This window comes from Budorcas taxicolor, chromosome 11 (genome assembly GCF_023091745.1).
Source record: "Budorcas taxicolor isolate Tak-1 chromosome 11, Takin1.1, whole genome shotgun sequence".
In the NCBI taxonomy this organism is placed as follows: Eukaryota; Metazoa; Chordata; class Mammalia; order Artiodactyla; family Bovidae; genus Budorcas; species Budorcas taxicolor.
Genome location: NC_068920.1, coordinates 69380285 through 69406465, shown reverse-complemented (window position 1 = coordinate 69406465; position 26181 = coordinate 69380285). Strand labels below are relative to the sequence as shown.

The window sequence follows — 26181 nt, the reverse complement described above, 5'->3', positions numbered from 1 at the left end:
TTCCTTCTCCAATGCATGCATGCACGCTAAGTTGCCTCGGTCATGTCCGACTCCGTGCAACCCTATGGACAGCAGCCTACCAGGCTCCTCGGTCCACAGGATTCTCTAGGCAAGAATACTGGAGTGGGTTGCCATATGCTTCTAGCAATCTACAATAGGTTCTTCACCAAAAGTTCTAAATGCTTACATTTGTGAGTCTAATGAGTAGGCAGGAAAGTTTCATTATGGTTTTAATTTGCATTTCACTGGTGACAAATGAAGTTTTGTGCCTCCTCATAAATTAATTGGTCATTTAGATATCTCTTTTTGTGAGGCACATGTTCAACACTTTTGCCCATTCTTTTATTGGGTTATCTTTCTTTAAAAGTGTTTAATTTAATCCATGTATTAATAAGAGTTCTAAATGATAAATGATCAGGGTTAAAGGTTAACCATGCTGCCAGAAGGCAAATGTAGCAAACTAAGATTTTCACAAAATCTTTTAGTATAATTATGTGGCAGAAGTTATTCATCAGACAAGATGGGCCTAAACATTTGCCCACCACATGGTCTGCTGCCGTTCTGCCCACCATCTGCCAATGACATGTACTCAGATCAATGAGTGATGGTAACTGCAGTAGATAACATTCACTAGATTCTTTGCAATGTGTGTGGCACCAGCTAAGCACATATCTGAATTACTTCTCTCAACACCTCTGTATGGACTATACTATTAGTCTTAGAAGCTTGAATAACTTGACCATTATGACTCAGTTTGAGAGTGATATAGCTGGAAGTTGATCCCTCATTTAACTGGAGCCTATGCTCTTACCCTAATTATTACTTTGTCTCAAAGCAAAGTTTCCTTCAGGTTTCAAATTTGGAATTATCATGTATTGTGGAAATTGCAATCATTAGTTTTAATAGAAGAGAAAAGAATATAACTATGTGCTTAGTTTAGAACTGGTAAAATTTAAGTTGCCTAAAAATATATCATAATACATTATGTATGGCAGATACTGACAAAAACAACATAGGTTGGCATAAAGCTTGCGGTTATGTTTGTAAGACGATATGTGCATGACAAATATGGACTCTTTCAACTTGTTACTGCATCTGTAAACATTTTATTCATCTTGAATAGATAAAATTAAGATTAAGATATAATTAGATAAGATATAATGAGTTTAAGATTCTCTTAATCTAGCCTCATATTTTAGGTTAAAATTATAAAACAAACAATAGCAGCAAACCTAACCACGGGTCCAATAGCAGTTACCCTAAATTCTTGAAAGGTAACTTGAAAAGAGCCTAAAACATTGAGTCTCAGAGGGACTTTCTATTCATTAGTAAGCATAAAACAGCGAAGTGTTTAAAGGTGATACACTAAACACTACTGTTTCGTGGATGAGATCATAGACATCTATGAGGAAAAAAACCTTTATTTCCAAGTTAAAATTTGAATTTGTTAGAAGACAGAAGAACTGTGCTTATTTCAAACAAAAAGCTGAAGAAAGGTGATCAGACTTTGAAAAGATCACAAGAGCTAAGAACTGAACTCCAGTTCATGAAGTTGATGGCAGTTTCTGAAGCAGTTTATATCAAGAGCTTTACTTCAGAGGGCCACCCCACCTTTGAGGGAACCTTCTGGCTTGAACATGTTCGTGGGTCCTGAAGAGCTTGTAAAGCTATGCTCTTTCTCCTGCTGTGACTCTGCTCAGGCTTGCAGTTTCATTTGGAAGAAAAATGTTCACTATCTCCTAGGCTGAGTGTTAATCCTCCCACTGCTTGATCACTTAAATCCCACTGTCTGTGTCTGGAAGGCAGAGTCTGAGCTTTCCATATTGCTTTCTGGTAAGCCACAGTTCAGGGTTCCATGGAACAGGTGCAGCCGTGTAACTCTGTGCAACAGGCTTTTAAACCCTCAACATAAGGGGCCAACAGGTACAGTGTTTCATTTTACCATTTAAGAAGTTCAAAGGTCTATAACGATTATACGATCTAATGAATTTGTTTCAATAAAAACATCTTTCATATGGCACTGAATAGCTTACAAAGTGAGAATATATTATCTTGTTTGCTGTTCAAAATGATTGTTTACTGGAAGTAAGTGCCTTATTATGCTCCATTTAACAACCAGGGGAGACTGTGATCTTGCCCAGGGTCACATAGTAACTGGCAATCTTGTAATTAAACTCAGATCTTCTGGATCCTAACCAGTGGTCTTTTACAATTCCCTTAATAAACCCAAGATTGGAAAATTATAGAGATCTTTCAGAAGGAATCACATTATCAATGTGCTTTGAGTCCAGAAAACTGGTGTAATATAAATGTCATATTGCTGCTCACTTGGAACAAAACAAAGAAAAGACCATTTTAATGTTGCCTCTAAGAAAAGAACTCTTGGAAAAATATGCCAGAATAGCTTCAAAACACCCTAAATGTGACCAGTCAAGTCCCTGGAAGAGAAGTAGTTCTGCCTGTTGGGGACCTGTAACTCATATGGTCTCAATGTGCTAGCCTTGCCTTCCATGCATTTCACATGCATGGGTATTTTTCCAGCTGAAAAATCCTGGAAGGTAGGTGTTTTGGTTTAGTTTTCCCCAGAGACAGAGCTTGAGATAAATATTCAAGTGCAAATGACTTATTTGGAAGGAGAAATGACAGTAGGGAGTGGATATCAAAGGCTGTGTCACTGAGCCAGCTATCACCAGGGTGACTTGGAGCTTAATTGTAAGAGGAACCCCTGAACACAGTAAACACACACCCCACAGAGACATCCCACCTGAAGGGTGAGGGAGCTGGCATGTTCATATGCCAACTCCTATCAGTCATTTTTTGAGAACTGCTGGGAGTAAGGGTTGGTGTTAATTCCCTCACTCTCTGGCATGCTGTGCAAGAGGGCAAAGTGGCATTCTATAGGTGGAGAAGAGATTTCAAGGCCAAGAAATGCAGACATTGGCAGGGCAAAGTAACTGGTTTTTTAGCATTCATTTGGTTCATTGGCAGGAGGAATATGGAAATGCACCCAGATGACCCAGGTCTTATATTGTAAAACTTTTCATTCAAAGCCCAGCATAGTATTTGGGACATAATAGTTCCCTCATAACTATGGACATACTAACCTGAAATCAGAGTGGTTGTGAGAAATACTTACAGATACAAATGAAATCCTGATCAACAAAAGAACATGGAAAGAAAGAAGGAACAAGAGAAGGCAAAGAAGGCACTAGGAGCCATCTCTACTCACACTTTCTCATAAATCTTGTTGGGATGCTCTGGCCATTCGATCATGCACACCACTCTGTTGGGCATGGTCTCCGTGGTCGAATAGTAGCCCTGGGGGAAGGCCAGGAGGAGAGCCAGGATCCAGATGACACAGATGACCACCTTGGTGGCTGTGGCCGACAATCTGGGCTGGAGGGGGTGGATGATGGCCATGTACCTGGAATGGAGAAGCAAGGACAAAACTCCAGTTCGGGCACCAAAATCTGCATTAGGGATTATGCATTGTTCCTGCCCAGTGAAAAATTCCTTAGAAACCCTTTGAGTCCTGGTGATTTTTATGACTATTCTAACCTTAAGCTTTGTGATTTTTATGACATGAATGTAAAAACCAGTAAGAAAAATCAGCCAGGTGTTTTAATATTTTAGAACCCATCTGGCAATATCCAAGGAGAGACATTTTCACCCTTGTAACTCTTTTGCTAGGCACATGATGCCCCAGTATAGGTTGGTGGCTTACAGCAAAATCAGAAAAATAAGAACAATTTGTGAATTTATTCAACATAAACTCTATATCTTCTTTAGATTAAGGAATAATCGTGATAGAAATAGTAGTTTTTAAAGTCCTGGTATGACGATTTAAAAGGCTAGCAATCCTGTGCAGGTCCATACAATTTGAAGGCAAGTGAATGTGTATGAATGAGAAAGCAGTGACCTAAAGCCAACAAAAAGCAATAGTTCCTGGAGAAAACTTCACCAATTCAGTGTGGTTAAAAAAAAGTATGCTTCATGAAAGGAAAGAGACTCTCCACCTTCTGAGACAGACACACTTTTGCATATTAAAGGCCAGGGTGGATGAAACCTTTTGCAGGAAGAGTGAAGGAAAATGAAGGATGACTTCAGGCCTGAAGCCATTTCTCCATCTCTTGCTTGGTATTGAGCACTGAATGGTGTCTTCTGAATGAGTGCCCACGTCCAGATTTGTGTGTTGCTTTTCAAATTCAGCAGAGAGTTTAGAAATAACAAATATTCCAATCAGCATTTCATATCAGTTATAATCATATCAATTGTGCCTATTGCATTTAAAAAGTCAAATACCTTTTAAAGAATAGGTTTAGCCCAGTCCCATAACACTACTACCCTGAGCTACTGAGGTGTATGGTGGGCAGGAACCAAGCAGTTTGGGGTAGAACATAGCCCATGCTCCCTTCCCCCATGTTGTAAAGACTCCTGCCTGGAAGTCAGGAAGCTTGTTCTTGAGAGGGTGCTGACTCAAAGTAGCCACTGTCAAGTACTCCTACCTCACTGGCCTAGATACAGAGTCCTCACAGGGAGAAGAGGAGCCGTGCCTCACATCCTTTCCCATCCCCTTCTTAATATTTTGCACTCTTAAAACCTGCCAATAACTAATGTCTACACTGAAAAACAATTTCCTTTCTTGCAAGTCCATGGATCCATCCCTTTGGATTATGACTTATACTGCCTTTGGGATTTAAGTATCCAAGAAAATCTAGGAATCATGCATTTAATTCTCTGATGTGCAGGTGTTTCTGACTTCCATGGGACTGAAAAGTCAATGGAGAGAGAAGTGAGCAGACAAATAGAATAGCTGCCAGCTGGCTCCATGTAATTCTCTTTTACAGTGTTTGGAATCTAGAATCTCTAGCCTGATCCAATTCTGCCTTCCCCCAAATCCCCACCTCTGATAACCATAAATCTGATCATTTTTTCCTATGAGTTTGTTTTTGTTTGTTTTTGAAGTGTAATTGGCCTATAACACTATGTTCATTCTTGGTATACAACACTGTGATTGGATATTTGTGTGCAGTTTAAAATGATAACCTTAAGAAATCTAGTTACAACGTGTCACATACAAATATATTACAAAATTATTGACTCCCCACACCATATATTTCATACCCATGTCTCTATTCTTGTTTAAATATTACAGTCATTGTGCCCCTCCTTTGCCAAACACAGTGTCAGCATGACCCTGAAAACTTTATCACCTATTTGGGAAATAAAATTATGCCTTAACAAAAAAACACTAAGGGGAGGTAGTCTTGAAGTCAGGAGAAGGTTGAATCAGAAAGAGACTTGCAAAAGATATTGTGGTGGAGGTGAGTAATAATCTATAAATCTCTGGGGATGTTTCCTTGGTTGAGCTGGTAGCGATAAAGTCTGTCACTCAGCTGCCACCTACAGAGCATCAAAAGGGCAAAAACAACTCTCAAACATGCAGTGAATCAAACATTGTCTGGCTACTTCCACAGGAGGTTCAGTGTACTGCAAACCTGATGACCTTCCATACTTGCAGTGGTATTCTAAAAAGAATCTTGAGAAGTCTTGAATTCTCTCCTGGTTGTGCCTCTTTTTTTGCTGCCTGACAGCAATAAGGTATTGGTTTCCTCTTAGGTCATGGAATGGTTGTGGCAACCCTAGAATCAGAGCCAGCAGAGGTGGATTTGTGCAATTACTGTTGTCTTCTTTTGAATTTGGCCAGTGGCTGAACCTGGATGATCATGGCTTGTGTCTTTTAGAGTGTTTGCATTACTGTTGCAGAATTGTTTACTGAAGCATTTTCCAGAGGAAAGATCTTTCCTCTCCAAAGCTGGACCTGCAGCCATGAAGATGCCTGTCTCAGCTCCAGCATCTCCCAGACTCCTGCGTTCACTGTGGCTGTGCATTCTCAGACTTCACAGGAGCTTAGGGAAAATGCACAAGGGAGAACGTAGTAATTACACTGTCCCTTTTGGTTGTTATCTCAAATTCAAAGTTTTAATTTGCTTTTCAGTTCAGTTCAGTTCAGTCGCTCAGTCGTGTCCAACTGTTTGCAACCCCATGAATCGCAGCACGCCAGGCCTCCCTATCCATCACCAACTCCTGGAGTTTACCCAAACTCAGGTCCATTGACTCGGTGATGCCATCCAGCCATCTCATCCTATGTCGTCCCCTTCTCCTCCTGCCCTCAATCCCTCCCAGCATCAGAGTTTTTTCCAATGAGTCAACTCTTCACATGAGGTGGCCAAAATACTAGAGTTTCAGCTTCAGCATGAGTCCATCCAATGAACACCCAAGACTGATCTCCTTTAGAATGGTCTGGTTGGATCTCCTTGCAGTCCATGGGACTCTCAAGGGTCTTCTCCAACACCACAGTTCAAAAGCATCAATTCTTCGGCACTCAGCTTTCTTCACAGTTCAACTCTCGCATCCATACATGACCACTGGAAAAACCATAGCCTTGACTAGACGGACCTTTGTTGGCAAAGTAATGTCTCTGCTTTTGAATATGCTGTCTAGGCTGGTCATAACTTTTCTTCCAAGGAGTAAGAGTCTTTTAATTTCATGGCTGCAGTCACCATCTGCAGTGATTTTGGAGGCCAAAAAAATAAAGTCTGACACTGTTTCCACTGTTTCCCCATCTATTTCCCATGATGTGATGGGACCAGAAGCCATGATCTTCGTTTTCTCAATGTTGAGCTTTAAGCCAACTTTTTCACTCTCCTTTTTCATGTTCATCAAGAGGCTTTTTAGTTCCTCTTCACTTTCTGCCATAAGGGTGATGTCATCTGCATATCTGAGGTTGTTGATATTTCTCCTGACAATCTTGATTCTAGCTTGTGCTTCTTCCAGCCCAGCATTTCTCATGATGTACTCTGCATAGAAGTTAAATAAGCAGGGTGACAATATACAGCCTTGACGTACTCCTTTTCCTATTTGGAACCAGTCTGTTGTTCCATGTCCAGTTCCTACTGTTGCTTCCTGGCCTGCATACAGATTTCTCAAGAGGCAGGTCAGGTGGTCTGGTATTCCCATCTCTTTCAGAATTTTCCACAGTTTATTGTGATCCACACAGTCAAAGGCTTTGGCATAGTCAATAAAGAATAAATAGATGTTTTTCTGGAACTCTCTTGCTTTTTCGATGATCCAGTGGATGTTGGCAATTTGATCTCTGGTTCCTGTGCCTTTTCTAACTCAGAACAAATGATAAAACATAAGCAAATATAATCTAATACTCATCCTCATGCCCAACCTGGTGATATACCACTCAGAATGTAATGTGACTGGGGCTTAATAGGGATTGCATCAGCGTATGGAAGCTGTAGCTCCAAATAGGTGGCAGAAAGCCATATTTTATTTTTATTGCAAAAACTGCAATTTGGAAGCCTATTTCAGTTAACTCTGCCATTTCTTAAGTGTAGGAGATATTTCAGTGACAGATAAAAGTATTGTACATAGCCAGAGGGGAAAAAAAAGATTAACTTTTAAAGTCAAACATATATTTTTTCATTTGTATGAAATAGAGCTATTTATAAATTTCTCTCCTCTCCTTTATTTTTCCCTTTCTTCTTTCTCTTTCAGTTCTCACTTCTGGGGCTTATGTGACACACTTCTTTCTTAATCACCTCAAGTCTAGTACCACTTGGATGTCTTGTCTGTAGATGGGTGCACATTTTCTTTCTAGCACTCCATTTGTAGTTTGGAATCCATTAACATATACTTATATATTTATTTGTAACCACCCTGAATAATTCTTGCTTATTCAGTTGCAAGTTATCACAGAGTAAGTGCTGCAAGCCCCAGGAAATTACATTCAATAAATATTTATTGACTGCAATGTGCTCATGAGACTACAAGGCAGTCAATGAAATGTCTTTCCATTTTATGCATTAATCATCAGGCTGTCAGAGACTGTCCAGAGGCTGTGTGGGAGGTGGGGTATGTTCTCCACTTCAGGCTGTTTCAGTCCCATGAGGGCCATCGGCTCTGATTTGAATTGTATGTGGCCTCTTAGATGAAAACTTGAAGTTCTATCTTCCTTTTGCATGATTTTGCTTATAAAAAGAACTCTCCATCTAGCCCCTTAAATCTGGCAAAATACAAGTTTGCATATCTTAAAAAATCACAGAGTGAAACAACCTTATTATGAGAAAGGATTCTTCTGATAAGCTGCAGTATCATCATAACTTTCTCCTATGCTAGCCCTTAGTCATTTGGCAAAGAGAATGTTTTCCTTTGCTAGGAGATCTGTCTTACCAAGTCCTTCTTCTACACTATCCCCTCCAATTTTGGTCCTTGCCCTCCTTATTCCCACTCACTTCTTCCTGTGATGGTACAAGTTTTTTGGGTTTTTTTTTTTTAAGGGACTGCATCTCCCTGGGTTCAAATGAACAGGAGGAGTGACAGTTGAGAGCATGGCTACCTCTTCTCTCTTTATCCTCCACAGATTTTCTGAGGAAGGTAGTTGCATGTTAATATCTTTGGCTTTCTCAGTGCCTAGAATATAGTAAACACTCAATGAACACTTAATTGAATAAATGAATGTGCAAATTTCTTGACACATAGCAGGGACTCCATAAAGGTTGTGGAATAATAATACATGCAGCAGGAAAAGCACATGCATATTATACCTTCATTTCTCACAGTATGAACGTACGTGAGAATAATGTGTTTCTGTCATACAGACATTTGAGATCATCCTTGCAGGAGTGACCTCACTGGATCCAGGTCTTTCAGAATCTCCTAACTCTTAACATTTAACTCTTAAATTCTCAGTGAGTATTTGTCAAATAACTTTGGCATTGACCACTTTGTTGGAAACTGTACAAAACTCAGTCTTTCTACATGGTATCTCCTCTTGGCTCTTCCTCCGAACAAGAGGTCACGTCATCCTAGTCCCCTCCATTCCATTATAAGGAGCACCGTTCCACTGTAAGGAACACACAGTTTTCTACCCAAGGCCGGCAATATTTTGTCAGTTTGGGTTTTTTTCTAGGACATTTCTTTAATTACAAAATTCAGGGACCTCATTTAGCCAGATCACTTGACCAGAAACTTTGTCTATCTAGTTAAGACCAAGCTCACAACCTATAAATGAAGAGGTCTTTGAGCAGCCAATAGAGATGACCAGAGTTCACACACCTACTAAAGCACCGTGGTAGTGGCAGAGGCCCTCACATTCTCACTGCTGTGCTGTGCATAACTCCAAATAGCCTGAATTTTTTGCCTCAAAGCCCAGGTAGATTTGTAACATTGTTAGTGAACTCATTTCAAAAAGTAGCAAATGACAAGATTGCAGTGAACAAGATCATAAAATTTCAAGAAGTGTGCAACATGCATGCTTAATCATGTCCAGCTCTTGAGACCCCATGGACAGTAGCACATCAGGCTCCTCTGTCCATGGAATTTTCCAGGCAAGAATACTGGAGTGGGTTGCCAGTTCCTTCTCCAGGGAATCTTCCCAACTCATGAATTGAACCCAAGTCTCTGGCATTTCTTGCATTGGCAGGTGGATTCTTTACCACTGAGCTACCTGGGAAGCCTGGGAAGATTTCAAAGACAAGATGGAGTCAAGAGCCTGTGACAATTTAGAGTGAACTGAAGGAGGGGATGCGGCTGACTCTTGTCCAAGCTCTCCTGTTCAGGTGTGATCAAAGAAGGACCAATGTAATTCAAAGATGATTCAGATATAAAGTTTTCAACCAGGGCTACCATAAAAGTACACATGACTAAGGCCTGAAGTGAACTATGGGTAAAATGCAGCAAATGTCTAAACCAAATATAATACCCTGAGTGTTTTGAGGAGCAGCTAAGATGAAAGAGTGGAGAAGGCAATGGCACCCCACTCTGGTACCCTTGCCTGGAAAATCCCATGGGTGGAGGAGCCTGGTAGGCTGCAGCCCACGGGGTTGCGAAGAGTCGGATACGACTGAGCGACTTCACTTTCACTTTTCACTTTCATGCATTGGAGAAGGAAATGGCAACCCACTCCAGTGTTCTTGCCTGGAGAATCCCAGGGATGGGGGAACCTGTTGGGCTGCCGTCTCTGGGGTCTCACAGAGTCGGACATGACTGAAGTGACTTAGCTATAGCTGTAAGATGACAGAGTAGGAAGACCCTGAGCTCAACTCCTCTCATGGACACACAAAAATTAGAATTATTTGTCTGTGATAATGGCATGATTTCTCATAACTAAATACATAAAGAAGCAGGAGAGACCCTCTTCTCCTCCTGGTCACCTCTATCTCCTTCCTTCCTTTTCTCTTCTCTGTGTAACTCCGTGAACATCTCTGAGGGATCCAGACTGTGGAGAGCACATAGGGAAGTGATTACTGGCTTGCTTGCTCTCTCCCCTTTTGATTCCTCCTCTTCTCCTCCTGGTCACCTCTATCTCCTTCCTCTTTCTTCTCTTCTCCATGTAACTCTGTGAACCTCTCTGGGTGTCCCTCATTGTGAATAAGTTTTTCACCATTAACTTAGATGTTTTATCATCTGTGCTGTATGGATGGAGAAGTTTTGAGGCTAATGTAAGAATAAGACTGAAAGCCATAAGCAGGAGGCTTAAATCCAAAAGTTGAGAACACCAGAAAACTCTTGATTCCAGAGAACATTAATAGACAAGAGCTCATCCAAAAGTCTCCATACCTACACTGAAACCAAGCTCCACCCAAGAGCCAACAAGTTCCAGAGCAAGACATACCACACTAATTCTCTAGCAACAAAAGAACACTGCCTCAAGAATTAAAATACAGGTTGCCCAAAGCCATGCCAAACCCACAGACACCCAAAAACTCACTACTGGACACTTCATTGCACTCCAGAGAGAAGAGATCCAGCTCCACCCACCAGAACACAAACAAAAGCTCCCCTAGCCAGGAAACCTTGACAAGCCACTAATCCAACCCCACCCAAAGGGAGCAAGCTCCACAATAAAGAGGAACCACAAACTTCCAGCCTACAGAAAGACCACTCCAAACACAGCAATCTAAACATAATAATAAGGCAGAGAAATATTCAACAGGTAAAGGAACATGATAAATGCCCACCAAACCAAACCAAAGAGGAGATAGGAGATTCCTAAAAAAGAATTCAGAATAATGATGGTAAAGATCCAACATCTTAAAATGGAGTTACAGATAAATAGACTAGAGACAAAGATTGAGAAGATACAAGAAATGTTTAACAAGGACCTAGAAGAAATAAAAAAGAGTCAATCAATAATGAATAATGAAATAACTGAGATCAAAAGCACTCTGGAGGGAACCAACAATAGAATAACTGAGGCAGAAGATAGGATAAATAAGGTGGAAGATAGAATGGTGGAAATAAATGAAGCAGAGAGGAGAAAAGAAAAAAGAATTAAAAGAAACAAGGACAACCTCAGAGACCTCTGGGACAATGTCAAACACCCAACACTTGAATCATAGGCGTCCCAGAAGAAGAAGACTAAAAGAAAGGACATGAGAAAATACTTGAGGAGATAATAGTTGAAAACTTCCCTAAAATGGGGAAGGAAATAGCCACCCAAGTCTAAGAAACCCAGAGAGTCCCAAACAGGATAAACCCAAGGTGAAACACTCAAGACACATATTAATCAAAATAACAAAGATCAAACACAAAGAGAAAATATTAAAAGCAGCAAGGGAAAAGCAACAAATAACACACAAGGGGACCTCCATAAGGATAACAGCTGATCTTTCAATAGAAACTCTTCAGTCCAGAAGGGAATGTCAGGACATACTTAAAGTGATGAAAGAGAAAAACCTACAGCCTAGATTACTGTACCCAGCAAGGATCTCATTCAAATATGAAGGAGAAATCAAAAGCTTTACAGACAAGCAAAAGCTGAGAGAATTCAGCACCACCAAACTAGCTCTTCAACAAATGCTAAAGGATCTTCTCTAGACAGGAAACACAGAAAAGGTTTACAAACTTGAACCTAAAACAACAAAGTAAATGGCAACAGGATGCTTATCAATAATTACCTTTAAAGTAAATGGGTTGAATGCCCAAAACCAAATGACAAAGACTGGCTGAATGCATACAAAAACAAGACCCCTATACATGCTGTCTACAAGAGACCCACCTCAAACCAAGGGACACATACTGACTGAAAGTGAAGGGCTGGAAAAAGATATTTCACGCAAATGGAGACCAAAAGAAAGCAGGAGTAGCAATACTCATATCAGATAAAATAGGCTTTGAAATAAAGGCCATGAAAAGAGACAAAGAAGGACACTACATAATGATCAAAGGATCAATCCAAGAAGCTATAACAATTATAAATATATATGCACCCAACATAGGAGCACCACAATATGTAAAGAAAATGCTAACAAATATGAAAGGGGAAATTAACAGTAACACAGTAATAGTGGGAGACTTTAATACTCCACTCACACCTATGGATAGATTAACCAAACAGAAATTTGGCAAGGAAACACAAACTTTAAATGATACAATGGGCCAGTTAAACCTAATTGATATCTGTAGGACACTTCACCCCAAAACAATGAATTTCACTTTTTTCTCAAGTGCACACGGAATATTCTTCAAGATAGATCACATCCTCGGCCATAAATCTAGCCCTGGTAAATTCAAAAACATTGAAATCATTTCAAGCATCTTTTCTGATCACAATGTGGTAAGATTAGATTTCCACTAGAGGAAAAAATACTATTAAAAATACAAACATGTGGAGGCTAAACAACATGCTTCTGAATAACCAACAAATCACAGAAGAATAAAAAAAGAAATCAAAATATGCATAGAAACAAATGAAAACACAACAACCCAAAACCTATGGGATTCAGTAAAAGCAGAGCTAAGGGGAAGGTTCATAGCAATACAAGCTTACCTCAAGAAACAAGAGAAAAATCAAATAAATAACCTAACTTTATTCCTAGAGCTATCACCTATCCTACTCAGACTCTTCCAGAAAGTTGCAAAGGAAGGTAAACTGCCAGACTCATTCTATGAGGCCACCATCACCCTAATACCAAAACCAGACAAAGATGCCACAAGAAAAGAAAACTATGGGCCAGTATCACTGATGAACATAGATGCAAAAATCCTTAACAAAATTCTAGCAAACAGAATCCAACAGCATATTAAAAAGATCATATATCATAACCAAGTGGGCTTTATCCCAGGGATGCAAGGATTCAATATTTGCAAATCAATCAATGTGATACACCACATTAACAAATTGAAAGATAAAAACCATATGATTATCTCAATAGATGCAGAGAAAACCTTTGACAAAATTCAACATCCATTTATGATAAAAACCCTCCAGAAAGTAAGTATAGAAGGAACATACTTCAACATAATAAAAGTTATATATGATAAACCCACATCAAACATTATCCTCAATGGTGAAAAGTTGAAAGCATTTCCCCTAAAGTCAGGAACAAGACAAGGGTGCCCACTGTCACCACTACTATTCAACATAGTTTTGGAAGTTTTAGCCACAGCGATCAGAGAAGAAAAAGAAATAAAAGGAATCCAGATTGGAAAGGAAGAAGTAAAACTCTCACTGTTTGCAGATGACATGATCCTCTACAAAGAAAACCCTAAAGACACCACCAGAAAATTACTAGAGCTAATCAATGAATATAGTAAAGTTGCAGGATATAAAATTAATACACAGAAATCCCTTGCATTCCTGTACACTAACAATGAGAAAACAGAAAGAGAGTAAGGAAACAATTGCAGTCACCATTCCGATAAAAAGAATAAAATACTTAGGAATAAATCTACCTAAAGAAACAAAAGACCTATGTATAGAAAACTATAAAATACTGATGAAAGAAATCAAAGAGGACACTAATAGATGGAGAAATATATCATGTTCATGGATTGGAAGAATCAATATAGTGAAAATGAGTATACTACCAAAAGCAATCTGTAGATTCAGTGCAATCCCTATCATGCTACCAACGGTATTTTTCAGAGAACTAGAACAAATAATTTCACAATTTGTATGAAAATACAAAAAACCTTGAATAGCCAAAGCAATCTTGAGAAAGAAGAATGAAACTGGAAGAATCAACTGCCTGACTTCAGGCTCTACTACAAAGCTACAACCATCAAGATGGTATGGTACTGGCACAAAGACAGGAATATAGACCAATGGGACAAAATAGAAAGCCCAGAGATAAATCCACACACCTATGGACACCTTATCTTCGACAAAGGAGGCAAGAATATACAACGGAGAAAAGACAATCTCTTTAACAAGTGGTGCTGGGAAAACTGATCAACCACCTGTAAAAGAATGAAACTAGAACACTTTCTAACACCACACACAAAAATAAACTCAAAATGGACTAAAGATCTAAACGTAAGACCAGAAACTGTAAAACTCCTAGAGGAAAACATAGGCAAAACACTCTCTGACATAAATCACAGAAGGATCCTCTATGACCCACCTCCCAGAGTAATGGAAATAAAAGCAAAAATAAACAAATGGGACCTAATTAAACTTAGAAGCTTTTGCACAATGAAGGAAACTATAGCAAGGTGAAAAGACAGCCTTCAGAATGGGAGAAAATGATAGCAAACGAAGCAACTGACAAAGAATTAATCTCAAAAATATACAAGCAGCTCATGCAGCTCAATACTAGAAAAATAAATGACCCAATCAAAACATGGGCCAAGGAACTAAACAGACATTTCTCCAAAGAAGACATACAGATGGCTAACAAACACATGAAAAGATGCTCAACATCACTCATTATCAGAGAAATACAAATCAAAACCACAATGAGGTACCATCTCATGCCAGTCAGAATGACTCCTATCAAAAAGTCTACAAACAATAAATGCTGGAGAGGGTGCAGAGAAAAGGGAACTGTTGGTGGAAATGCAAACTAGTAAAGCCACTATGGAGAACAGTGAGGAGATTCCTTTAAAAAAACTGAAAATAGAACTGCCATAAGACCCAGCAATCCCACTGCTGGGCATACACATCGAGGAAACCAGAACTGAAAGAGACATATGTACCCCAATGTTCATCACAGCACTGTTTACAATAGCTAGGACATGGAAGCAACCTAGATGTCTATCGGCAGATGAATGGGTAAGAAATCTGTGGTACATATACACAATGGAATGTTACTCAGCTATTAAAAAGAACACATTTGAATCAATTCTAATGAGGTGAATGAAACTGGAGCCTTTTATACAGAGTGAAGTAAGTCAGAAAGAAAAACACGAATACAGTATATTAACACATATATATGGAATTTAGAAAGATGGGAACGATGACTCTATATGAGAGACATCAAAAGAGACACAGATATAAAGAACAGACTTCTGGACTCTGTGAGAGAAGGCGAGGGTGGGATGATTTGAGAGAATAGCATATTACATGTAATACATAACATGTATATTACTATATGTGAAATAGATCACCAGTCCAAGTTCGATGCATGAAACAGGGCACTCAAAGCCGATGCCCTGGGACAACCCTGAGGGATGGGATGGGGAGGGAGGTAGGGGGTGTTCAGGATGAGGAATATGTTTTCACCCATGGCTGATTCATGTCAATGTATGGCAAAAAAACACTACAATATTGTAGAGTAATTAGCCTCCAATTAAAATTAATTAATTTTTTTGAAAAAGAAGGAGGAGACATGTGGCGGGTGGGCAAGACATGATATGGTCAAGACCCACAACACTGGGGAAGTAACCAACAAACAGGAGGATAATCACAATTGTAGAGGTTCTTCCCAAAGAGTAAGGAGTCCAAGCCCCACACAGAGCTTCCAAACCCTACGTGGATTTTGGTCCTTTACCAGGAAGGTGAGTCCCCAAACACTGGGCTTTGAAGGCTACCCAAGTTTGCATATGGTAGAGCTAGAGGGCTTGAGGAAACAGACTGTGTCTGGTCTTAAAGGGTGCATGCAAAATTTCACACTCTCCCAGACCAAATACAGAAGCAGTAATTTGAAAGGAACCTGGATCAGATCCAATTTCTGATCTTGAAGAGTCTTTCAGAGAGGCAGAAGGGAACTGGGATTCCTGTTGGAAACATAGACTGTCAAGGCAGCCATTTAAAAAGAAAAATGAACAATGATGTTTATTCCATATTAAAAGCAAACAAAACAAGCAAATAAAAATAAAATAAAAAGCAACCAAACAAGTTAAAGCCACACACCACCTGATGTCAGTAAGGACACTAATATTTTAATCTACCAGGCTGTTTGTAATGAAGGCTTTTAAGCAATCCTACTTTCTATAATGAAAGCTTTAAAGGGGCCCAGGATAGCTGGTGTCAGCAAATTTCTTAAAAATTTTAACTGGAGGATAATTGCTTTACAATGTTGTATTGGTTTTTGCTGTACAACAACATGAACCAGCCATTAATATACATATATCCCTGCCTTCTTGAGCCTCTTATTCCACCCCTCTAGGTCATTACTGAGCACCAGGCTGAGCTCCCTGTGTTATACAGCAACTTCCAACTAGCTATCTATTTCACACATGGTAATGTTTATATGTCAATGCTACTCTCTCAATTCAGCCCACCTTCTTTGGGTGGGACATGACTATGGGTGGTATAATCATTTTGACAATATTGATTCTTCCAATCAAAGAACATGATATATCTTTCCATCTGTTTGTGTAACCTCTGATTTCTTTCATCAGCATCTAATAGTTTTCAGAATACAGGTCTTTGGTCTTCTTAGATAGGTATACTTCTCTTTCTGATCTTTTGTTGTTAATGTATAGATATACAACAAATTTCTGTGTATTAAATTTGTATCCTGCAACTTTAGAAAAATCATTGATGAGCTCTACTAGTTTTCTGGTAGCATCTTTAGGATTTTCTATGTATAGTATCATGGCATCTACAAACTGTGACCACTTAACATCTTCCTTTCCCGTTTGCATTCCTTTTATTTCCTTTTCTTCTCTGATTGCCATGGCTAGGACTTCCAAAACTATGCTGAATAAAACTGTCAAGAGTGGACATCTTTGTCTCATTTCTTATCTTAGAGGAAATGCTTTCACCTTTTCACCATTATGATGTTGGCTGTAGGTTTGACATGCATGGCCTTTATTGTGTTGAGGTATGTCCCCTCCGTGACCTCTTTCTGAAGTTTTTTTTCTTTTTTTTTTTTTTTTTATCATAAGGGGGTATTGAGTTTTGTCAAAAGATTTTTGCAACTATTAAGATGATCATATGGCTTAAATTCTTCAATTTTTGATGTAGTATATCACGCTGATTGATTTACAGATGTTGAAAAATCCTTGTATTCCTGAGATAAATCTCCTATGGTGTATGATTCTTTTAATGTATTGTTGGATTTGGATTGCTAGTATTTTGTTGAGGATTTCCTGCATTTATGTTCATCAGTGATATTGGACTGTAATTTTTTGTGTGTGTTATCTTTGATTTTGGTATCAGAGTAATGGTGGCCTCATAGAATGAGTTTGCAAATATTTCTTCCTTTGCAGTTTTTTGGAACAGTTTCAGAAGAATATATGTTAACTCATCTCTAATGCTTGATAGAATTTGCCTGTGAAGCCATTTGGTCCTGTACTTTTGTTTCTTGGGGGTTTTTGCATCACAGTTTCAATTTTAGTACTTGTGATTGACCTGTTCGTATTTTCTATTTCTTCCTGGTTCATTCTTGGGAGATTATATCTTTCTAAGAATTTGTCCATTTCTTCCAGGTCATGCATTTTATTGGCGTAGAGTTGTTTAGCCTCTTACAATCCTTTGTATTTCTGTGGTGTCCATTGTAACTTCCTCCTTTTTCATGTCTAATTTTATTGATTTTTCTTGATAAGTTTAGCTAAAAAAAGATTTCTCAGGTTTTTTTATTTTTTTTCAAAACATCAGCTTTTGATCTTTTGACCAAAAGTTTAAATTGATCTTTTCTTTCGTTTTCTTCATTTCTATTTATTTCTTATCTTTATAATGGCTTTCCACCTACTAACTTTGGATTTTGTTTGTTCTTCCTCTAGTTGCTTCAGGTGTAAGTTTAGGTTGTTTATTTGTGAGTTTTCTAAGCTTCCTTCCTAGAACTGCTTTTGCCATGTTCCATAGGTTTTGGATTATTGTCCTTTCATCTTCTTTTGTCCCTAGATATTTTTTTATTTCCTTAGTGATCCATTGTTTCATAGCATACTGTTTGGCCACCACGTGTTTGTGTTGGTTTTTTGTTTGTTTGCTTGTTTGCATTTTTCTTGTAGTTGATTTCTAGTCTCACAGAGTTGTGGTTGGAAAAAATGCTCAATATGATTTCAATCTTCTTAAATTTACCAAGACTCATTTTGTGGCTCAGCATGTGGTCAATCCTGGAGAATATTCCATGTGCCACTGAGAAAAATGTAAATTCTTCAGCTTTAGGATCAAAGACTCCATAATTATGGCTTGCTTGCTGAGTTGCTTCTGTCATATCCAACTCTTTGTGATCCTCTGGATGTAGCCTGCTGGACTCCTCTATCCATGGGATTCTCCAGGCAAGAATACTGGAGTGGGTTGCCATGCCCTTCTCCAGGGGATCTTCCCAACCCAGGGATCAAACCTGTAGCTCTTATGTCTCAGGCATTGGCAAGCAGGTTCTTCACCACTAGTGCCACCTGGAAAAGTCTGTCTAATCTAATGTATCATTTAAGGTCTGTGTTTCCTTATTGATTTTCTGTCTTTATGACTGGTCCATTGATGAAAGCTGGGTGTTAAATTTCCACTCTGTTATTGTGTTAATGTCAATCTCTCCATTTACAACTATTTGAAATTGCTTTATATATTGAACTGGTTCTATGGTGGGTGCATATATATTAATATTTACAATTATTATATCTTCTTCTTAGATGGATCCCATGATCATTATGTAGTATACTTCTTTGTTGCTTGTTACAGTCTTTAGCGAGAAATAGATTTAAGGGACTAGATCCGATAGATAGAGTGCCTGATGAACTATGGACTGAGGTTTATGACATTGTACAGGAGACAGAGATCAAGACCATCCCCATGGAAAAGAAATGCAAAAAAGCAAAATGGCTGTCTGGGGAGGCCTTACAAATAGCTGTAAAAAGAAGAGAAGTGAAAAGCAAAGGAGAAAAGGAAAGACATAAGCATCTGAATGCAGAGTTCCAAAGAATAGCAAGAAGAGATAAGAAAGCCTTCCTCAGCCATCAATGCAAAGAAATAGAGGAAAACAACAGAATGGGGAAGACTAGAGATCTCTTCAAGAAAATTAGAGATACCAAGGGAACATTTCATGCAAAGATGGGCACAATAAAGGACAGAAATGGTATGGACCTAACAGAAGCAGAAGATATTAAGAAGAGGTGGCAAGAATACACAGAACTGTACAAAAAAGAGCTTCATGACCTAAATAACCACGATGGTATGATCACTCACCTAGTGCCAGACATCCTGAAATGTGAAGTCAAGTGGGCCTTAGGAAGCATCACTATGAACAAAGCTAGTGGAGGTGATGGAATTCCAGTAGAGCTATTTCAAATCCTGGAAGATGATCCTGTGAAAGTGCTGCACTCAATATGCCAGCAAATTTGGAAAACTCAGCAGTGGCCACAGGACTGGAAAAGGTCAGTTTTCATTCCAATCCCAAAGAAAGGCAATGCCAAAGAATGCTCAAACTACCGCACAATTGCAGTCATCTCACACACTAGTAAAGTAATGCTCAAAATTCTCCAAGCCAGGCTTCAGCAATACATGAACCGTGAACTGCCAGTTGTTCAAGCTGGTTTTAGAAAAGGCAAAGGAACCAGAGATCAAATTGCCAACATCCACTGGATCATCAAAAAAGCAAGAGAGTTCCAGAGAAATATCTATTTCTGCTTTATTGACTATGCCAAAGCCTTTGACTGTGTGGATCACAAGAAACTGTGGAAAATTCTGAAAGAAATGGGAATACCAGACCACCTGACCTGCTTCTTGAGAAACCTATATGCAGGTCAGGAAGCAACAGTTAGAACTGGACTTGGAACAACAGACTGGTTCCAAATAGGAAAAGGAGTATGTCAAGGCTGTATATTGTCACCCTGCTTATTTAACTTCTGTGCAGAGTACATCATGAGAAATGCTGGGCTGGAAGAAGCACAAGCTGGAATCAAGATTGCCAGGAGAAATATCAACAACCTCAGATATGCAGATGACACCACCCTTATGGCAGAAAGTGAAGAGGAACTAAAAAGCCTCTTGATGAAAGTGAAAGAGGAGAGTGAAAAAGTTGGCATAAAGCTCAACATTCAGAAAACGAAGATCATGGCATCTTGTCCCATCACCTCATGGCAAATAGATGGAAAAAGAATGGATACGGTGACAGACTTTATTTTCTTGGGCTCCAAAAATCACTGCAGATGGTGACTACACCCATGAAATTAAAAGATCCTTGCTTCTTGGAAGAAAAGCTACAGGTAATCTAGAAAGCGTATTAAAAAGCAGAGACATGACTTTGCCGAAAAGGTCCATATAGTCAAAGCTATAGTTTTTGCAGTAGTCATGTACCAATGTGAGAGTTGGACTGTGAAGAAGGCTGAGAGCCAAAGTATTGATGCTTTTGAACTGCGGTGTTGGAGAAGACTCTTGAGAGCCCCTTGGACTGCAAGGAGATCAAACCAGTCAATCCTAAAGGAAATCAATCATGAATATTCATTGGAAGGACTGATGCTGAAGCTGAAGCTCCAATACTTTGGCCACCTGATGTGAAGACCCAACTCACTGGAAAAGACCGTGGTGCTTGGAAAGATTGAAGGCAGGAAGAGAAGGGGACAACAGAAGGCGAAACGGTTGGATGGCATCACTGACTCAATGGACATAAGTTTGAGCAAGCTTTGGGAGATGGTGAAGGACAGGAAAGCCTGGCATGCTGCAGTCCATGGTGTTGCAAAGAGTTGGACACGACTGAGCAACTGAACAACAATGCTCTTATCATCAAAAAATATTCAAACTACCATACAATTGCACGCTTTTCATATGCTAGCAAAATCATACTCAAAATCCTTCAAGGTAGGCTCCAGTGATACTTGAACCGAGAACTTCCAGATGTACAAGCTGAGTTTAGGAAAGGCAGAGGAATCAGAGATCAAATTGCCAGCATTTGTTGGATTACGGAGAAACCAAGGGAATTCAAGAAAAACTGCTTTATTGACTTTGATAAAGCCTTAGACTGTGTGGATCACAATAAACTGGAAAATTCTTCAAGAAGTGGGAGTACCAGACCACTTTACCTGTCTCTTGAGAAATCTTTATGCGGGTTAAGAAGCAACATTTAGAACCTGACATGAAACAATGAACTGGTTCAAAATTGGGAAAGGAGATGTCAAGGCTGTATATTGTCCACCCTGCTCATTTAACTTATATGCAGAGTACATCATGTGAAATGCCAGGCTGGATGAATCATAAGCTGGAATCAAGATTGCCAGGAGAAATCAAGAACCTCAGATATGCAGATGATATCACTCTAATGGCAGAAAGAGAAGAGGAACTAGAGAGCCTCTTGATGAGGGTGAAAGAGGAGAGTGAAAAAGCTAGCTTGGTCAACCCAGCATTATAAAAACTAAGACCATGGTATCCAGTCCCATCACTTCACGGCAAATAAAAGAGGAAAAAGTGGAAGCAGTGATAGATTTTACTTTCTGGGGCTTCAAAATAGCTGTGGATGTTGACTGCAGCCATGATAATAAAGAACTTGCTCCTTGAAAGGAAAGCTATGACAAACCTAGGCAGTGTGTTAAAAAGCAGAGACATCGCTCTGCTGACAAAGATTTATATAGTCAAAACTATGATTTTTCCGGTAGTCATGTATGGGTGTGAGACTAGGACCATACACAAAGCTGAGCACTGAAGAACTGATGCTTTTGAACTGTGATGTTGGAGAAGACTCTTGAGAGTTCCTTGGACTGTAAGGAGATCAGACCAGTCAGTCCTAAAGGAAATCAACTCTAAATGTTCATTTGGAAGAACTGATGCTGAAGCTGAATCTGGCCACTTGATGCAAAGAGGAGCTCACAATTTTCCCCAGATGCTGGGAAAAACTGAAGTCTAAAGAAGAAGGGGATAGAGGAGGTTGAGCTAGTTAAATAGGACCACAGACTCAATATACATGACTTTGAACAAATTCTAGAAGATAGTGCAGGACAGAAGAGCCTGGCATGCTGCAGTCACAGGACTACAAAGAGCTGGCCACAACTTACTGACTGAACAATAACAACAATGCTCCTATTGCCATTTTCTTATTTCTTTTTGATTTGTTTAGATCTTTTTCATTTCCTCTTTTGTTTCCTTCTCTTGTGATTTGATGACTAACTTTAATGATGTGTTTTGACTCATTTTTCTTTCTTCTGTCTGTTGTAGATTTTCAGCTTGCAATTCCGTAGAAGATTTGATTTAACAGTCTCTATATAAACAAGATCATTTTCAGTTGCTGGCCTCTTACTTTTGGATGCATTCTGAATATCCTGCATTTGTACACTTGTCTTGTCATAATTGGTGGTTTTGATATCCTATTTGTGGGCAGATGGTTTCCTACATTTACTTTTTTTGCCTTTACCATTGAATTTTCTATTAATAATTTTGTTGGTTTTAGTAGTTGTCTTTTATTTTGCTTAAAGAAGTTCCTTTAGCATTTGTTGCAAATCTCATTTGGTGGTGCTGAATTCTCTTAGCTTTTGCTTGTCTGTAAATGTTTTGATTTATCTGTCTAATCTAAACAAGAGCTTTCCTGGGTAGAGTGTTCTGTTGTAGTTTTTTCCCCCATTGACCAGTTTAAATATATTATGTCCCTCCTTTCTGATCTGCAGAGTTTCTCCTGATAAAGCAGGGGATAACCTTATGGGATTCCCTTGTATCTTATTTGTTGATTTTCCCTTGTTGCTTTTAAATTTTTTTCTTTGTCTTTAATTTTTGTCAGTTTGATTACTATATGTCTCAGAGTGTTGCTCCTTGGGCATTTTGCCTGGGCCTCTCTGTGCATCCTGGATTTTGATGACTGTTTCATTTCCCATGTTAGGGAAACTATCAGCTATTATCTTCAAATATCTTCTCAGGTCCTTTCTCTCTCTTTTCTCCTTCTGGGAGCCCTATAATGTGAATGTTGGTGCATTTAATGTTGTCCCGTAAGTCCCTGGAGGAGGGCATGGAAGCCACTCTAGCATTGTTGCCTGGAGAATCCTCCTGGACAGAGGAGCCTTGTGGGCTGCAGTCCATGGGGTCACAAAGAGTCAAACATAACTGAACAACCAAGCACAGCACAGCATAGCAAAATTCTCTTAGATTGTTTTCCTTTCATCTTTTTTCAAACTTTTTCCCATGGTATTGACATCCACCATTCTATTTTTCAGGTCAGTAATTTGCTCTTCTTCCTCAGTTACTCTGCCATTGATATTTTCTAGTGTATTTTTCATTTTGATTACTGTATTTTTCACTTCTGCTCTTTTGTTCTTTAGTTCTTCCAGGTCTCTATTAACATTTCTTGTATCGCCATCTTTTCCTGAGATCTTGGATCACCTTTACTATCATTGCTCTGAATTCTTTTTGAATAGATTGCCTATTTCCATTCCACTTAGTTGTTGTTCTATGGTTTTATATCATTGTTCACCTGAGACGTATTCCTCTACCATATCATCTTGTGTATCTTTCTGATTGTTATTTCCTTAACAGAGCCTGCAAAGTTATAGTTTTTCTTGCTCCTGGCATCTCTGGTGGATAAAGCTGTCAAAGAGCCTTGCACTGGCTTACTAGTGGGAGGGACTGGTTCCTGCCTGCTGGTGTGTGGAGCTGGATCTTATCCCTCCGGTGGCAGAGCCATGCTTGGGGAGACTTTATGTGGCCTGACTCTTGATGAGTTGGGCTGTGTTTCTGCCCTGTTGGTTGTTTGGCCTGAGGTGTCCCAGCACTGGTGCCTACAGACTATTGGGTGGGGGTAGGTCTTGGTGAGAAATGGAAGTCTCTAGGAGGGCTCATGGCAATGATCACTCACCACAGCTGCTGCTGCCACTATTGTTGTCCCTGCAGTGAGCCATAGCCACCTCTTGCCTCTGCAGGAGAGCATCCAGTACTAGCAGGTAGGCCTGGCCCAGTCTCTTATGCGATCACTCTTTTTCTCCTGGTCCTGGTGCACACTAGACTTTGTGTGCACCCTTCAAGAATACAGTTTCTCTTTCCCTCAATCTTGTGGAATTCTTGCAATCCAGCCCCACTGACCTTAAAAGCCAAGTTCTCTGGTAGCTCTTCCTACCATTGCCAGATCCCTAGGCTGAGAAGCCTAATGTGGGGCTCAGGACTTTCACTCTTCTGGGATAACTTCTGTGGTATAATTACTTTTCAGTTTATAGGTCACCTACCTGGCAGGTGTGGGATTTGCTTTTATCATAGTTGTATCCCTCTTATCATCCCATTGTGACTTTTTCTTTGTCTTTAGATATAAGATATCTTTTTGGTAGGTTCCAGCATTCTTTTTGTTGATGATGGTTGTTTAGCAGTAGTTGTGATTTTGGTGTTTTTGTAAGAAGGGGTGAGGTGACATCCTTCTACTCCACTTTCTTGCTGGCAAGTCTCCAAAGCAGCTATGTTTGAGAGCTCATTCTACCACAAGAACACTGGTGCTGTCTACCACCGTTTGGCATCTTCCTTCTAGCCTGTTAACCCTGGGACAAGGCCCCATGTACCAGTAGTCCAAGGTCAGCCCTGAGACCTATGCAGTCAACTATACCAGGATCCAACAGTACCCACCAGTAAGATGGGATCAGCCCAGGGACACCTTGGGCCACATAACCAGCCATTCCTAGGCCTTATACCACCCATTTGTGTACTAGAAACAGCCCCATGACCTCCTGAGACACACAGCCATTCAGGGATTCAGAACTACCCAGCAGGCCTGCACCAGCCCCAGGATAGCCAAGGCCTTAGTCCTATTCAATAGTGGGCCAGCATCAGGACTGGCACAATCCTGATGGCTCAGGTAGTCAGCCATCCTGAGACCAGCCATCCTGAGTCACTCAACAGTGACTGGTAGCCTAATCATTAGACAGGATTGGCCAGAAAACAGCCCTGCCAACGGTGCATTCATAGTGGTTGGTCCCACCACAACAGATAGGCCCATTCAGCCCACATATAGGACATACCAGTGTATTATAGCTCTGGCACCCAGATGGGAGTATGTTGCTGGGACACACTGGAATCTGCTATAAAAGTTCATTTCTCTAAGACTGGGGAAAGTAACCGACCTTACAAATATATACAAATAAACATAGAGTCTTAGGCAAAGGAAGACAACAAAGAAATATGTTCCAAATGATGGGACAAATTAAAACTCCAGAAAAAGAAATAGGTGTAGTGGAGAACATCAAAGCACTGAATACATGGTTCAAATTTTTGATACTAATACAATAATATCAGGGAATTTTAAAACCCTGCTTATATTAATGGACAGATCTTTGAGACAGAAATCAACAAGAAAACACTGACAACAACACATTAGAGAAACAATACATTAGATCAGATGACTCTAATAAATGTACATATACATAACATTCCATCCAAAAGCAGAATACACATTCTTTTCAAGTACACATGGAACATTCTCTAAAAATCAATCACACACTGAGCCACAATTCAAGTCTCAATAAATTTTAAAAGATTGAAATCATATCACGCTTCTCTTCTGATCTCATTGGAAAAAACTCTGATGCTGGGAGGGATTGGGGGCAGGAGGAGAAGGGGACGACAGAGGATGAGATGGCTGGATGGCATCACTGACTCGATGGACATATGTTTGAGTTAACTCCAGGAGTTGGTGATGGACAGGGAGCCCTGGCGTGCTGTGATTCATGGGGTCACAAAGAGTCGGACACGACTGAGCGACTGAACTGAACAGAACTGATCTCTTCTGACCACAGTGGTATGAGAGTAGAAACCAACTACAAGAAAACAGTACTGTAAAAACACAAACACATGGAGGCTAAACAATATGCTAGAAAATAACCAATGGGTCCATGAAGAAATCCAAGAGAAAATAAAAAATATCTGGAGAGAAACTTAAAATGGAAATATGGAGATCCAAAATCCATGAGATACAGCAAAATCATTTATAAAAGGGAAGTATATAGAAGGCTAAGTCAGGAAACAGGAAAAATTTTGAGTTAAAATTTACACTTAAAGGAACTAGAAAAAGAAAATAAATAAAATCTGAAGTTGGTAAGAGAGAAGAAATA

At 39.6% G+C, this 26181-nt stretch overlaps 1 protein-coding gene across 1 annotated transcript in view; it reads right to left on the bottom strand.

Annotated features, from left to right (window-relative positions):
* TACR1 (tachykinin receptor 1) overlaps window positions 1–26181 on the bottom strand; it is a 165028-nt gene that overhangs the window by 62202 nt on the left and 76645 nt on the right. Inside the window, exon 2 of the mRNA XM_052649253.1 lies at window positions 3230–3424. Within this exon, the coding sequence (XP_052505213.1) occupies window positions 3230–3424 (195 nt within the window). The remainder of the gene's footprint in view (window positions 1–3229; window positions 3425–26181) is intronic.